Source organism: Kogia breviceps, chromosome 7 (assembly GCF_026419965.1).
Source record: "Kogia breviceps isolate mKogBre1 chromosome 7, mKogBre1 haplotype 1, whole genome shotgun sequence".
NCBI lineage: Eukaryota > Metazoa > Chordata > Mammalia > Artiodactyla > Physeteridae > Kogia > Kogia breviceps.
In genome coordinates, this window is record NC_081316.1 from 25,701,369 (window position 1) to 25,718,650 (window position 17,282).

A 17,282-nucleotide genomic window follows, 5' to 3' on the forward strand; every position below is an offset into this window, starting at 1 on the left:
TGGATTCTTACCACTGCGCCACCAGGGAAGTCCTGTATATCATTCTTTATTAGTAGAATTTTATGTGAAATAATTGGTCCTTTCCAAATCATTCCCTATCTTTAGAAATTCCTGACATATGGAAACTTACTGCCATCTCATAACACATAGGCAGATCCTCCTTCATCTCTTAAGCATATAATGTGATCAAACCTTTATTTTACTAACCAAAAAACCTCTTAAACACTTTAAAGTAATTTAGCAAATGAATATACTATATTATGCTAACATTAAAATATACTTAATTTTCAAATAATATGCATTTTTCTTTTTTTTTCCTTAGGGTATCAATATTCATTTAGCTAAAAAAATGATTGAAGATCGGAGTAGGGATTACATGAATGCTAGGCGGGTAGCAAAGGTATGGAATTCTATCAGGCCACTTACTATAATGTTTGTTGTATGTTATTTACACAGGCGCTTTCCCTGTCTGGTATTACTCTTAATATTTTCAACCATTAGCAGTCTTAACTAATGACAATTAATTATGTTATCTGAGCAGATGATTATTTGAAGCAAAATACCTCTTTACAGACATGTTAAAGGACAAAATAGAATAAATCAAGTTTGGAAGAAATTTTTTTTTTTTTTTTTTGCTGTATGCAGGCCTCTCCCGTTGCGGAGCACAGGCTCCGGACGCACAGGCTCAGTGGCCTTGGCTCATGGGCCCAGCCGCTCTGCGGCACGTGGGATCCTCCCGGACCAGGGCACAAACCCGCGTCCCATGCATCGGCAGGCGGACTCCCAACCACTGCGCCACCAGGGAAGCCCAGAAATTATTTTTTTTAATATAGAAACAGAGGTCATAAAGTTCTACCTAGAATTGATCAAGTAGTTGTTATCCATCCCTCTTGTCAGCTCATACATATCTGAATACTGTAATAATCTGTGGTCTAATGACATAGCTCTCAGGGACCGAGTTTTGTCTTGTGTACATAACTTTCCATTTGTTGACACTGTTAGAAGTTAGGGAAAATAGCCTAGACCATGAACTATTGAAATTTTAAAAGACAGATCATTTTTCCAAAGGTGGCAGTAACAGTGCCACCAGATCATCAGTCATGTTGATCTGTCAACTCCTCTGTCCTGAAGAGTGACTTCCTAGATCACCTGCAGAGAGGGCCCAGGGCTGTTCTGTTCACCCAGTCCTGGAAACCTCTTCTTGGGTAGGTAATCTTCTGTTATCTTTATTCCTGCTCTTAAATAGTTTTTAGGTTATATTAACAAAGTAGTATTTGGAAAAACTAGGCATTTTGAACAAAGTATTCCAAACAGATCAACTCCATTTCATACACCTGAGTTGTTCCTCAGCTTACCACAGAATTCTAAATACTTGTTGTCTAGGAATATGAGACAGTAATGAAAGGTTTGGACCGCAATGCTCCCTCAGTGCCTCCTCAGAATACTCCTCAAGAAGCTCAGCAGGTAGATATGTGGAAGAAATACATACAGTGGGAAAAGAGCAACCCTCTTCGTACAGAAGATCAGACCCTTATAACTAAAAGAGGTAACAAGATAACCCTTCTGGGACTCCAATTATGTGTATGATAGGGCACTTGATATTATCGTATAGGTTACCAAGACTGTTTTTTACTCCCAGTCTTTTTTTCTCTTATGTTCTTCAGATTCAGTAATTTCTATAGATCTGTCTCCATGTTCACTGACCTTTGCTTTATCATATCCAATATGCTGGTGAGCCCATCTAGTGAATTCATTTCAAATATTCTACTTTTCAGCTGTATAAATTTCCATTCTAGAAATTTTTATGTTTTTTATAGTTTTCCTTTTTCTGTTAAGATTCCATGGTCATTACCATCTTTTTCTTTGTATCCTTGAACATTTTTATAGCCATAGTTATAAAATCCTCATCTGCTAATTCCAACATCTGAGCCATTGTGGTGTTGATTTCTTTTCCTCTTGACTATGGGACACATTTTTTGTTTTGTCACAAGTCTAGACATTAAAAAAAAATTTTTTGGACATTGTACAGATGTGTAAATGATACATAGTAAAGACTAGATTCTGTTATCTTCCTCTGAAGAATGTTGAGTTTTCTTTTAGCAGGGAGTTAAATTACTGGCAGGTCTCCTGGACCTTGTGGAGGCTTGGTTTTATACTGTTAGGATGAGTCTCTGTTAGTGGCCTTTATCTCACAGTAAATCTCTTAGTCCTGGGATATAGTCTTTACTCCCAAGATATAATGGAAAGTTCAAGGTGTTTACTCAGACTCCCTTAACTTGATGGGACTCAGATTCCAAACTTGGTCTACCATTACGGTGGGCAGCTGATGAGATATCTATCCAGCTCTTTCAGCTTTGCTTTCTGCTCAGGCTGTTTGTATTCTTTCCTGTGTATGTCTATTTTAGAGTCAGTTGAAGATTTGAGGGCCTTAGGCCCAGATTTTCAGCTTCCACCTTCTGTGGCTCTCTTTTGGGGGATCTTCCCCCTTAATTTCCAGCTGTTCTTGTAACCTAGAACTCCGTGTTACTTACCTCAAGCCAGTAAGACTTCAGCATTTGGCTTGAGTTCTAGCTATCCCAGAACCATACACATACATTTTTGCACTTGAGGGGAAAAGCCATATTTAATATATATCTCACCTAGTGTGATTCCAGTTTTTTAAGGGCTCAGTCCTTTCCAGTTGCTTTTTCTTTTGGTCATTCTCTAGTGCCTCCTTTAAACAGTTGCTTTTTGTATTTTTCAGTTTATGATTTTTTTTTTTCAGAAGAGTTAGTCTGTTACAGACTACTCTGGCACTGTCAGAACTAGAATTTGGAACTTAAAAAAAAAAAAATTCCTCAATCTTGCCTTGCTCTCTCAGCTGGAGGCCTTTGCAAGTACTGTTTCCTTTGCCTATACCATTTTTGTATCTACTCCTCTCCTTCCTGCCTCTACTTACTCTCTCATCTGACCAGATTCTATCCCTTCATCAGGTTTTACTTAGATGTCAGTTCCTTAGTGAAACCTTTCTTGAGTCTCTAAACTATGTTAAGTCCTGCTGCTGTAAGTTTCAAGAGTACACTCTACTTTCCTCATCATAATACTTATTACTTACCATAACTGCATTCTTAATATTGATCTTCCCACTATACTGCAGACTTCTTGAGTGTAGGAAGTCTTATTCACTGGTATATTCACAGTGTCTTTTACATTCCTTAGCATATAGTTGATACTCAGTAAATATTAATTTAATAAATGATGAATGGATGGGGTTTGGGTGGGTGATAATGCCAGAAATCACTAAAGTTTTTTTATTTCTAATTTTCATTACTGAGGGCCCTGTCTTAGCCTAAAAATTGAGTTGTGATACTTGTATTGATAGTTTTGTAAATAATATTTATTCTAATTGAATGTTGCAAATATCTTCCCTTAGTTATGTTTGCTTATGAACAGTGCCTGCTTGTGCTGGGCCATCACCCTGATATTTGGTATGAAGCTGCCCAGTATCTTGAGCAGTCAAGTAAACTGTTAGCAGAGAAGGGGGTGAGTATTTATTTGTTGCCCCCTTTTGGTCTTTTCATGGTTTTGATATAGCAATAATTTGCTAAAAGTATAGCGCTGAATTTTGGTAATGAAGTGTAGGTATTGATAATTTTAATCTTATGTCACTATGAATCTTAGTGACCCTCTTATATGATTAGACTACCTTAGTCAGAATTAAAATATAGTGGCTCTTCTTTAATGTATTAAAGTGATGAATCATTTAGAGTACTTCTATGATTCTTCTTTATGTTAAAATAATGGAAAAAGTCTTTGGAATTTTTTTTAAAAATATTTATTTACTTATTTATTTGGTTGCACCAGGTCTTAGTTGCATCACATGGGCTCCTTAATTGCAGCAGGAGGGTTCCTTAGTTGTGGCATGTGACCTCTTAGTTGTGACATGCATGTGGGATCTAGTTCGCTGACCAGGGATTGAATCTGGGCCCCCTGCATTGGGAGCACGGGTGGGATCTAGTTCCCTGACCAGGGATTGAACCTGGGCCCCCTGCATTGGGAGCACGGAGTCTTATCCACTGTACCACCAGGGAAGTCCCTGGGATTTCTTAAGAATCCAGAAATGCATGTGTCCATAGGTATATACATATGAGTGTGTGTTTTATTCTCTTTCAGCTTTATTGAAATTATTGTAAGTGAACTTTCTTTTTTCTCTCCTAGGATATGAATAATGCCAAATTATTTAGTGATGAAGCTGCTAATATATATGAAAGAGCCATAAGCACTTTATTAAAGAAGAATATGCTTCTTTATTTTGCATATGCAGATTATGAAGAGGTGAGTTTAAATATTTAGAACTTTCTTGTAATTGGATTTTTTACTGCAGCACTGAATTTTTTTTCTGGCTGCTTCTTTGCCAGGCATATTGCTTTTGGAAGACAGAGATAATGCAGAATGAACAGTTATTAGTCCTTAGCTCATTATATATTTATGCTCAAAGCAGGTGCTTTTGTGGGGTGCAGCCTCTGGATTCCTCAGAGCTCAAATCCTGCTTGTTTATGAATATATATTTATATCCACTTCTTCTCTACCACCTTAGAGTCGCATGAAGTATGAGAAAGTTCACAGTATATATAACAGACTTCTGGCAATTGAGGATATTGACCCCACCTTGGTAAGTAACTTTACTAGTCTCTTTCCCACTTTTGCAGTCTGCTTTAATTTTTAAAAATTTTAATTTACATAAAGTAAAATTCACTGTTTTTATTGAATTGTTAGTTCTATGAATCTTGACCAATAACATAGAGTTATGGGACAACCATCACAATTAAAATACAAAACACTTCAGTCACCCCACAGAAATTCCCTCATGTGACCCCCTTGTCGTCACCCCTTCCCTGTCTCCCAGCCCGACAATTGTAGATCTGCTCTCTGCTCATTTCTTCTGTTGTTGTTTGTAAGTGCAGCGCTATGAACCAGCCACAGTGGGGCTTTCTCTAACACCTTCCTTGTGAGCATGGTTTGAATACCACATTGAATTGTTTGAATTGTTGATTAATAAATACTTCTTTTTAAATAAATGGAGGCAGGAGAAACTAACATTCTGGGAAACAATTGGACAAGAACTCACTTTATCCTGAATTCTACTCTGTAATAGTGGTTTTCAAAGCCTTGAATTTCTGCAAAAGTGCAGCAGAGCTCTTTCAGTGGGAGGGGAAGGGGAGGAGCCAATGCGTGGGGCTCTAGACCCTCTGCCTCAAGTCAACTACAGCTATACTCCTTTTTTTGTTTGTTTATCATGGGATTCCACTGCTCATTAGTCATCATTTTAAAATTCATTTAGCAAACTGATGTGTGCTATGCACTGTGCTAGATTCCAGCAGTATAATGACACATAAGTAAAATTCCTTTCCTCAAGGAACTCATAGTTCATTCATCCATCTATTCATCTGTCTAAACTGGGCAATGTAGTTTGACACCATCAAAACTGAGCAAATCAGGACCCTACTCACAGTCACCCTGTGTACAGTCCAGAGATGTTTGTTCATTGAACAAATATTGCATACTCATCATGTGTTGGGCACTCTGTAGGTGCTAAGTATAAAATGACTCAAATAGTTACATTATATGGTCTTTAGGAAATAGAGTAATGGGCTTTTAAAGTAATAAATCAAGAAGTACTAGCATTTTCTAGTATTTTCACTTTTATTCCTTCCTTAAGATTTAATTTGCATGTTCTGGAATTAGATAATAGTGATTGCAAAACCTTGTGAATATACTAAAAACCATTGAATTATACATTTAAAGGGTGAATTTTGTGCTATGTGAATTATATCTTAATTAAAATATTAATTTCCACATCTTTAATACCAGAAAAAATTTGCTTATGGATTTAAATAGTACACTATCTATAATCTTACTTTTTTATTTCTCGAGTGTTCAAAATTGCTTCCTTATACAGCAAAACATGTTAGTACTGAAGTAAGGTGAACCTGTATTGGATGCTATAGGGTTCACGTTTTGCCTAGTCTGTAGAAAACAAATACTTTTTTTGTGTAGGTATATATCCAATATATGAAATTTGCAAGAAGAGCAGAAGGTATTAAATCTGGAAGAATGATATTTAAAAAGGCAAGAGAAGATACCAGAACCCGCCACCATGTCTATGTTACTGCAGCACTCATGGAGTATTACTGTAGTAAGGTAAGTCCTCAAATAAAATATAAAGATAAAATAATTTCCTTTATATGAGATAAATTAATTAAAAGAAAGGCAGTCCTAATTTCTGTCATTAAGTTTATTTTTTTATTTATATCTATCTGGGTTTTTTGGCCGCGTTGGGTCTTCTTTGCTACACACGGGCTTTCTCCAGCTGCAGCGAGTGGGGGCTACTCTGCCTGTTAATGTATACCTTATTAAACTCCATATTTCTGAATCTGAATCCCCTTGAATGGTTTTTAGTCTGTAATTTTTACTTAACATAATTTTAATCTCCATTTTAATTAATATACCTTGTCATATTTAGATGTTATAGTTTTACTATTCTTTGAGTATCTTGTCTGACACTGCATGGAAATCAGTGCTTTCTTCTCTACTTCTAGGACAAATCTGTTGCCTTTAAGATTTTTGAGCTGGGGCTAAAGAAATATGGAGACATTCCAGAATATGTCCTGGCCTATATTGACTATCTTTCTCACCTCAATGGTAAGTAGATTCTAGATCTGTAATGGTTACTTAATATTAAACCATCAGTGTCATTCTCTGAAATTATGTTGCTGGGTTTTTTTCTTTCTCAAATGTATTATATTCTGTCATCACACCAGAACCAGGCACTTGATAGGCACTCAATATTTGTGGCCTGTCAACTATGAATTTATACTTATTGCATAATGGTTGATGCTTTTTGATTCTGCAGAATGGTCTTTAATTTAGCATCAAAGTCCCAACAGTAATAGGGTAAAGCCACAAATCTCTAGCCACGAAAACTCAAAGATGCCCAAGTAGTAAACTGCTTTGAGGCTACTGGGGAAGATATTTCAAAGGAAACATTGTTTATGAGCATGTTTATTTTCCTATTTTGTTGTAATAATAATGACCATCTTTTATTGAGTTCCTACCTTATACCAGGCACTAGGCTAGATGATCTGTATATGTATGTATGTATCTTATTTAGTCTAGTTAACCACAGTCCAGGATATGTAATTTCTTGACTAAAAATGATCTGGTTTAAAAACTGATTTAAAAAAGAAATATGAAACTATGTGCCATGTAAATAATTAGATGTAAATTAGATATCACAGGTAAATATTAGTGATTTTAATGATATTTTAGAAAAATACAGCATTCTGTATACCTAAATAGTAGAAAAGAATAAAACTTAAACATGATTTTATATTTCAGCTTAGTGATTCTACTCTCTGGAAAAGGACTTAACTCCAAAAAGTGAGACAGTGGAGCATTTAAGATTTTTGAGCTGGGGCTAAAGAAAATTTTCATACAATTTTCTTGTATGAAATGAATGTTCCTCACCAGTTTTATATTGTTTTGCTTGATTTTTTAGAATACTTACTAGGATGTACAATATTTTACTCTAAAATTGAGGATGAACTCTGATGTCAGCATTATTATCTTCTAAAATCAGTGTCTTAGTTTGTTTATTCATCAACCCGTCATTTATTCAGTAGTTTTGGTTAGTAAGGTCTGGAAATACGAGAATAGGACTCCATTGTTACCCTCAGAGTATTCTCCTGGGGAAATCAGATGTGTAAACATAATTGCATCATCATTTGATTCTTAATTGTGGCGTAAATTCTGGGGTTAGGTGTATAATGGCGTTTCAGATTTCTCATCTGCAGAATGGTTATAATAAGAGTACCTTTCACTGGACTGTTGAGAGAATTAAATGAACTTTTGCATGTATTTGACTTATATATGGAATGTGGTAAGCAGACAATAAATGTTAACTATTTAAGGTGATGGTGGCAATCATGAAAAACATGTGCTAAATTCTATAATAGAGCCCTGAATGAATTACTTTGGAAGCACAGAGAGGAGAGTGTAATCCAAGTTCCAGAGCGGTGCTATGCAATTATGGTAGCCACTAGACTACTAAGTTTTGAGCCCTTGAATTGTGGCTAGGCCAAAATGAAATGTGGTGTAAGTTAAAATACATACTGAGGTAGTAAAGGTAGTAGAAAAGAAATGTAAAATATCTTAATAATTTTTCATATTGATTACATGTTGAAATGATAATTTAGATATATTAGGTTAAATAAAATATATTAAAATTAATTTCACCTGTTTTTATTCTTTTTTTTTGTTTTTTGTTTTTTGTTTGTTTTTATTCTTTTAAATGTGCCTAGCAGCAAATTTAAATTATTGGATAGCACTGTTCTAGAGGGTGAGAGAAGGCAGCATGAGATGGGTCTTGAAGGATTAGCAATCATTTTCCTAAAGATATAGGAAAATGCATTATTCCAGTAGAACACAGCATGTAATAAGCAGTGGAAAGTTATGTGGAATGGCAAAAAGTGTGTCTGGAGCAAAGCTTGGAATAAAGCTAAAAGAATAAAATGCAAGATTTACTTATTTCTTTAAGTACAGTATGTTAAGTTGAAGATGAAAGCCATGAATATGTTGCCATCTTCTTTGGTTCAATACATGTAATCTCTTGGTTTGACTTTGCATATTATGGACATATAGTAAAACTGAATAACTGCCCTGCGGCAGTAAAAACCAACTACTCTGTTGGATTTTTTTTAACAGTTTTATTGAGGCATAATTTATATACCATAAATGCACGCATTTAAAATATGCAGTTCAAAGAGTGTTAGTAAATTTACTACTAGATTCTTAAATTTTAATAGATCCCTTAGAGCTTAGCAAGAAGTGTCATTTTCCACTTCCAGCTACAGACCTCCCGAGACTCTTAAATTTTAATCTACCTCTGGTGACCATTCTTATTCATTTTCCATTTGCATATTTATCTACCAATCTAGATATGGTACCTATATAAGAATTTAAAGTAGTTAAATATAGAGTAGTCCTGGTGCTGCAAAATAAGAAAATCAAATATCTAAATTTGAGCTTGTCATCCTCCACATTCAGTGTATTTTTAAAATATCAACAGTTTGATGCTTATGTCAACAGGTATGTAATTTTCATTATTTAAAAAAAAATGAGATACCCGATTCAGATATCACACTGTTATAAATTGTTTGACATTACAATTACACTATACTATAGAAGGAGGGCTAAACTAGAGGTAAAAAGACCTGGCTTCTAGTTATGGCTCTATTACACAATAACTGTGAGCCACATGAACTCACTTCATCTTTTTGAACCTCAAGCTTCCTCATCTATAAATATTGGGTGTGATAATAGTTAGATCTCTCTGCATAGGATTTTTGTGAGGATTAAATGAGATAATGCATTGTTGAATTATAAAACTGAATTTTTAAAAATATTTAAAATCTTCTTTAATATCCTAGAGGACAATAATACTCGAGTTTTGTTTGAACGAGTTTTAACATCTGGAAGTCTTCCACCTGAGAAGTCTGGGTAAGTCATTTTGAAAACTAACTGGTCGGGTTCTAATATTTGAATTGTGCTCTACGGGATGAACATTTGCTTGTTGTGAGTATACGTTCCAGGAGAAATTTCCCTTCTCTCTTGAAGCTTAATTTACAAATGCCTGCCTTGCCATATTTTCATACCTGTTTAAGATTTGTTAAAAAAAATTTTGGCATACTGACTAGGATTATTTTGAGAGATGCCTTAGCAATTTATTATTAAATATTTTATTATATCTTGCTATATATCCCTAGAAATTTATATGAACAAACTAGAGAAGAATTCTGAAATTTTTACTTCTTACTCGAGAGTAAAGACTCTGACAAAATGAACATTTGTTTGACAAATTATATCCCTGATTTATGGTTTTGACTCTGTCGGTTTTACAGGAGGAACAACACGGTATAGTGGTGCAGTGCAAGTAGTAAGGCTTTGGAGTCTTGGGTTCAAATTCCAGCTCAGACAACTACACCTTGGGCAGATTTCCTCACCTTGCCAATCCTTACGTTCTTGTCAAATAGCAATAATGTCTACCAGTGTAGGAATTTTGTGATAGTCCTCTACCTAGTATATAATAGGAACTCAGTGCACTACTTTAGTACAAAGGTGCTTACTGACATTTATTTATTTATTTAACATCTTTTTTGGAGTATAATTGCTTTACAATGGTGTGTTAGTTTCTGCTTTATAACAAAGTGAATCAGCTATACATATACATATATCCCCATATCTCCTCCCTCTTGCGTCTCCCTCCCACCCTCCCTATCCCACCCCTCTAGGTGGTCACAAAGTACCAAGCTGATATCCCTGTGCTATGCAGCTGCTTCCCACTAGCTATCTATTTTACATTTGGTAGTGTATATATGTCCATGCCACTCTCTCACTTTGCCAGCTTACCCTTCCCCCTCCCCATGTCCTCAAGTCCATTCTCTATGTCTGCGTCTTTATTCCTATCCTGCCCCTAGGTTCATCAGAACCTTTTTTTTTTTTTAGTCCATATATATGTGTTAGCATACGGTATTTGTTTTTCTCTTTCTGACTACTTCACTCTGTATGACAGACTCTAGGTCCATCCACCTCACTACAAATAACTCAATTTCATTTCTTTTTATGGCTGAGTAATATTCCATTGTATATATGTGCCACAACTTCTTTATCCATTCATCTGTCAGTTGACACTTAGGTTGCTTCCATGTCCTGGCTATTGTAAGTAGTGCTGCAATGAACATTGTAGTACATGACTCTTTTTGAATGATGGTTTTCTCAGGGTATATTCCCAGTAGTGAGATTGCTGGGTCATATAATAGTTCTATTTTTAGTTTTTTAAGGAACCTCCATACTGTTCTCCATAGTGGCTATATCCATTTACATTCCCACCAACAGTGCAGGAGGGTTCCCTTTTCTCCACACCCTCTCCAGCATTTATTGTTTGTATTTTTTGATGATGGCCATTCTGACCAGTGGGAGGTGATACCTCATTGTAGATTTCTTTTTTAAACAGTTATATGAACCAAAATTTCACAGAGTGAACAGCCTTTTTTTTAAGATTTTTAAAAATTAATTTATTTCATTTATTTATTTTTGGCTGTGTTGGGTCTTCGTTGCTGCGTGTGGGCTTTCTCTAGTTGTGTGTACTCTTCGTTACAATGCGCAGGCTTCTCACTACAGCGGGCTTTCTTGTTGCGGAGCATGGGCTCTAGGCATGAGGGCTTCAGTAGTTGAAGCATGCGGGCTCAGTAGTTGTGGCTCACGGGCTCAGTAGTTGTGGCTCATGGGCTCTAGAGCACAGGCTCAGTAGTTGTGGCTCACAGGCCTAGTTGTTCCACAGCATGTGGGATCTTCCTGTACCAGGGCTCAAACCCGTGTCCCCTGCATTGGCAGGCAGATTCTTAACCACTGTGCCACCAGGGAAGCCCTCATTGTAGTTTTGACTTGCCTTTCTCTAATGATTAGTGATGTTGAGCATCCTTTCATGTGTTTGTTGGCAATCTATATATCTTCTTTGGAGAAATGTCTATTTAGGTCTTCTGCCCATTTTTGGACTGGGTTGTTTGTTTTATTGATATTGAGCTTCATGAGCCTTACTGACATTTAAGTAGAGTCTTAGAGAATTAATTTTGGCTGTTAGAAAAGTGGTGAGGCACAAATTTGTCCCCCAAAATCCGTATTAATGGGAAAAAATAGAGAGCATGTTAGATTTCGATATATATTTTTATTCATACGTTGCCCCAAGAATGTATTCTACATTTTAATTCATGCCACTACAAAATGGTGAAGCCACATCATTCTGGAGAAACTGGAAATCTGTCTAGGTTCCTTTTTCAACTCTTCCACCTAGAGTTTACTCTCTCTAGTGTAATGTCTCTCTTATTGGCCACAAAGGATAGAAAGGTATGCTAAATAAGTAAAAACTCAAAAAAAAAGCCTTAAATATGAAAGTATTTTTAGGGTGAAGGATTATGATGACTGTAATTTACTTTCAAATACTTAAGCAAAAACAAGATGAAGCAAATATGGCAAAGTATTAATAATGATTAAATCTAGGTTATGGTATATAGGTACTCATTATACTACTCTATTTTATTGAAGTTTGGAAATCTTTATAATAAAAAAGAGACTTGTATACTTTTTTTTTTTTAAGGGAGGGGGTTTCTCTGGTGGCGCAGTGGTTCAGAGTCTGCCTGCCGATGCAGGGGGCACGGGTTCGTGCCCCGGTCTGGGAAGATCCCACATGCCGCGCAGCGGCTGGGCCCGTGAGCCATGGCCGCTGAGCCTGAGTGTCCGGAGCCTGTGCTCCACAACGGTAGAGGCCACAACAGTGAGAGGCCCGCGTACCAAAAAAAAAGTGGGGGAAGAAGGGAACTTAAAGCTTTTTTGTAAGCCTCAACCCCAGAATAGTAAAGTATTGATTATATTTATTTTCTTACAGAGAAATCTGGGCCCGATTTTTAGCTTTTGAAAGTAATATTGGTGATCTAGCTAGTATACTCAAAGTGGAGAAAAGACGGTTTACAGCATTCAAAGAAGAGTATGAAGGCAAAGAAACAGCTTTACTGGTAGATAGATACAAGTTCATGGATTTATATCCTTGCTCTGCAAGTGAACTAAAAGCGCTTGGGTATAAGGTATGTACTTGGGCTCAAGATGTGTGTAGTGTCTTTACTTTCCTAATGTTTTAGAATTGTTCATGGATAAACTTCACTATAAATTCTGAAATAGAAATTAATCTAGCTTTAGAATAGATTTGCAGAATTCAAAAAAGTTCAGGGATTTTCCTTGGGTTTGTGAAATACTGAGTATCAACAGTACTGAACAAAATGAGAATTAAAATGAGATTTAACAAACTTTCTTTGCTGGAAATTGTTAATGCCTTATATCTTATGTCTTGTGGGCAGATGGAGGAGGTGGGTGAAGGAAGAAAAACAAAAGAAAATCTGAATGTCACTTAGGTTAGTTTTTCTCTAATAGCTCTTAAGACTGATGTGTGTGTTTTGACAGGAGATCATATATAGTAATTCCTGCTATATATTTTGTAGATATAATGAAGAAACATTATAGCTTATTAAATCCATAAAGTTCCTTGAAGGATTTGTATCTTTAAAACAGGGCTCCTTCAGTGGGGCCCTTTAGGAAATTAGCTTATCTAGGAATGGAACTCTTCTGTTTGGACTACTGAGTCATAGAGAAACAAATCTGGAACCTGAACTCATTCAGGCCAAGGGGAAAGATTAATGTTTACACACTCCTAGAAATAGCCCTTGCTGAGAAACCCATTGTTCTATCATTTCTTGATTTTTCTGTGTCATGTGAACAAAGACCAAGATGGAAATCCAAAGGGAAGCTATATCCACAAGAGTCCTAGATTGGTCCCCTTAAGCCAACCAGCATTAGGATGTTCCTCACCATCATTCTGTATTTCCTCACTGCCCCCTTTTAGCCTGGGTCTCACTGGCTAAACCAGATTAAAATAAACTTCAGACCTTTTCATTAATGGAAGCTCCAGTTGGGTGCCAGCCCCATGTTCCTATTCTGAACTAAGGGGTTACTGCTCAGGGATCAGCAGGTTCTGCTTCTGGTTTAACTACTTCTTAATGAAAAGCCAAAGACATTTTAAGACTATTATGTAGAATTTTTAGGCTATTTCAACTTTGCCAAGATGAAAATGGAAATTAAGGAAGTTAATGAAAAGATCTTACTAAGTAGAACTACTTCTTGAATATGAATTTTCCATCTTGTATTTCTGTTTCTGTTCTTTTGTTTACTTGGAAAGGATTATTATGCTTTTGTGTGTCACACATAAGTGAGAGAGGGAAAGAAAAAAAAGTAATTCCCAGTAGTCATACTCATTTAGATTTGCCACCAAATGCATATGAGCAAATTTTGAGAATACGAAATTCTCTTATATCCCTTGATGGTGGCAAAAGAGGCTCTTTTGGTTTTAGACAGATTGACACTGGTTACCTGTAGCAGAGGAACTTCTCTGGGATAAGGCCTCTTTAATAGGTAGCATGTTGCTCCCTTTGACATATCTCAGAGGGTTGCTCTCAGCCCTGGCAGGCATTGCTGGGACACTGAAAAGAAGACTGGATGGGTGTGAGGTCAGAGAGGCCTGTGCTCTCAAATCCTCTCTCTACTTCTTAGCCATCTAACATTGGAGACAGCAGAACCTCTTTTGAGTGTCAGCCCCTTCTGTAAAATGGAGGTGTTACTATTTGCCTCCTCAGAGAGGGAGTAAATGGCAAAAACTGACAAACAGTGGTTGCTCAACAAACATTCCTTCTCCCATATAACAGTATGTTGGGAGTAATTTTTCATTTCATTAGCAAAATCTTATGAACTAATATAAGTGATGATAAGCTTTATGTTAGGTTTCATGAAACAGCACCTTACTTTAATCCAGCTTCTTCACTTAGAGAACCTGGTAGATGATGTTCAATTTTAGTGGAAGGGAGGTAACAGGAAAATATCTAAAACCGCAGATTTTCTTCCAAATTACCCCACCTCTACCTGGTATGTATTACCTACAGAAGCTTGTATCTATCCTACAAGTGTCCCACCTGGCGACACTGAGTCTAATGATTCTTAACACTGGTCTTTACAGCCCTTTAGCTTTCTTTGTTAACAACCTTTACTATCATGGAAGTTCTCACTTATCTTTCTCCATTCTCTCTATGGTTTTAACCCAGTTATTCACAGTGTATCCTCAAGATTGTAGAATTGCACAGTTATACTCTATAAGTCCCTTTTTCAGGTTTAGGATTCTTCTGTTCTGCATTTTCAGGATGTCTCCCGTGCTAAGCTAGCAGCTATAATTCCAGACCCAGTTGTAGCTCCTTCTATAGTGCCTGTTCTGAAAGATGAAGTGGATAGAAAACCAGAATACCCTAAACCAGACACTCAGCAGATGATTCCATTTCAGCCACGACATTTAGCACGTAAGCCATGACTTTAGATCCAGTACTGAGACCTCAGTTTGTTTGTTGGTTTAACTGGAGAGGTGTGGGGGGCAAAGTAATGTGACCTTTCCATTGTAGGTTAATAATTAGACTCAGGGTCACTATGACAGGTGGTTTGGCTGTAATCTTTGAACCAAGATGAGTTTAAAATGTCTTAAAAAAAAAAAAAAAAAAAAAAACCTCATTGATCCAGATTGCAGTAACCCATTTTGGCAGTGATTCTTAAGACAGTTTTCAGAAATGCTGCTACATACAGATTACCTGCACAGCTGGAAACTTACTTTGGTGATGTTATTTGGTATCATTTATACTAACTAATGGGTAGTAGTAGCCTCTCTGGATTCTATTTGAACAAGGCCCTTATGATTAAATATGTTACTGTATAACTGACTTTAAATGGGATTGCTGAAAAAATGACTTGTGAGGCTTAGGCATGATCTTTGACAAAAACTGACTAGCTCAGCCCCTGGGTTGTCTTATGCAAAGTCACTTGTTTACTTTTCTGCCTCCCAGTGGCCATGGGGTTGAGACTGCTTTCACTGTCTCACCCACTTGAATTTGGTCAAACATATAAAGCACTAAAAACATTTTAAGATGTCCAGAACAAAGCAACATAGACTATTTGTACATAGTAATTTATGTACAAATTACTTAACGTTAGTTCATTACATGTGTAGAAACTCTTCCATCCCATTTGATTCCTACTTTTCTTTCTTTTACAGCTCCGGGCTTACACCCTGTCCCCGGTGGAGTGTTCCCAGTACCACCTGCAGCAGTTGTTTTAATGAAACTTCTCCCTCCTCCTATTTGTTTCCAGGTTTGCTCACTATTTTCATGATAGATATTTGCTCTATGGGTAATTATAGTAATCGTGTGCTTTTTCTCTTGTATCATGGGAAATACAAAGTAGGGCTATTTTGCCAGATTATTGGGGATTAAATTTTCTTTGTGTCAAAATAGGGTCCTTTTGTACAAGTGGATGAACTGATGGAAATTTTCCGAAGATGCAAGATACCAAATAGTAAGTGATGAGTCTCCACTTCTAGAGTGGAATTCACATTGTTGTTTCCTAGGCAGGAGAGACTGTCATTCTTTGGCACTGAAGTTTCCAAAACCACCTAGCCATCTTGCAGAAGTACAGTGACACCTCTTTGGTACAGAGAGGCTTGTTCATGTTCTTATTCTTCTAAGAAAAACATCATTAAAAGCTTATCTTTTCTATTCATGTGAACATGCACTATCAGGTTTGGCTTATGAAAATAATTTTGTAAATTTTAATAGCAGCTTTTTTGTCTTTAACTATTTATTCAATAGTATCAGTAGTAGTACTATCTCAGAATTTCCTAACAGGAGGCTACAAAATTATAAAGTATCCAAAGTAGTACATACCTATTCCTTCACAATAGCATACTTTTAAACTTCCTCCAACAACAGTCCTTTTTGTTTTGCTTCAATAGCAGTTGAAGAAGCTGTGAGGATCATTACTGGAGGAGCCCCAGAGCTAGCTGTAGAAGGCAATGGCCCAGTGGAGAGTAATGCAGTACTCACCAAGGCTGTCAAAAGGTCCAACGAGGATTCAGATGAAGATGAGGAAAAGGGAGCTGTCGTTCCCCCTGTTCATGACATTTACAGAGCGAGGCAGCAGAAGCGAATTCGGTGAAGCACGCACAGAACCTGCCTCTGAAAGAAAACTCCTATCCAGGATTCCTTTTGCCTCTTAAGTCATATGTTTAAAAGAGACAATGCTTTGTTACAAAGTTCTTGGAAACAAAGTTGTATTGTCATTGGTGCCTCTATTCATATGCTTCTTGAGAAAAACCAACCAACCTATGTGAATTTTAGGATTTGGAACAGACCTATGCTCTAAGCAAAATTAGGTTTTCAAAAGTGTGAGAACAGTACAAAGTGGCAGAACCACATTTTGTTCCCGCTTCAAGGGTGTCTTGTATGTACCACTTGAAGACTTGTGGGTTTTCAACAGTTTTATTTTAAAAACTGGATGGCTTATGATTGTAAAGCATTTTATCACATTTTCTGAAAACAACAGCTGTTCTCGGTTTGCTTACGTAGAGTCCTGCCTTATTGTTTGTTTTATTTATGGCAGAATGTACGGAATCGGTTTTGTAGTTTAAAATTTTAAAAAAACAATCCTTTAAAAAATAAAAGGATCTCAAAAAGTCATGTCTCCTGCTGCTGCTTTCATTCAGATTTTATTTGAAATAGCTACTTATGTTATTTAGCCAATACTGTTTAAAAATAAATGTCAACAATGTAAGG

The 17,282-nt window shown here is 36.5% G+C and overlaps 1 protein-coding gene across 1 annotated transcript in view; it reads left to right on the forward strand.

The window, feature by feature from the left end:
• The window catches only part of CSTF3 (cleavage stimulation factor subunit 3), a 70,120-nt gene extending 52,838 nt beyond the window's left edge, over positions 1 to 17,282 (forward strand). Inside the window, exons 9-21 of the mRNA XM_059069873.2 lie at positions 323 to 400; positions 1,384 to 1,546; positions 3,413 to 3,522; positions 4,198 to 4,314; positions 4,577 to 4,651; positions 6,037 to 6,180; positions 6,579 to 6,681; positions 9,468 to 9,537; positions 12,479 to 12,674; positions 14,831 to 14,984; positions 15,728 to 15,822; positions 15,966 to 16,026; positions 16,463 to 17,282. Coding sequence (XP_058925856.1) covers positions 323 to 400; positions 1,384 to 1,546; positions 3,413 to 3,522; positions 4,198 to 4,314; positions 4,577 to 4,651; positions 6,037 to 6,180; positions 6,579 to 6,681; positions 9,468 to 9,537; positions 12,479 to 12,674; positions 14,831 to 14,984; positions 15,728 to 15,822; positions 15,966 to 16,026; positions 16,463 to 16,665 — 1,569 coding nt within the window. The 3' untranslated portion in view covers positions 16,666 to 17,282. The remainder of the gene's footprint in view (positions 1 to 322; positions 401 to 1,383; positions 1,547 to 3,412; positions 3,523 to 4,197; positions 4,315 to 4,576; positions 4,652 to 6,036; positions 6,181 to 6,578; positions 6,682 to 9,467; positions 9,538 to 12,478; positions 12,675 to 14,830; positions 14,985 to 15,727; positions 15,823 to 15,965; positions 16,027 to 16,462) is intronic.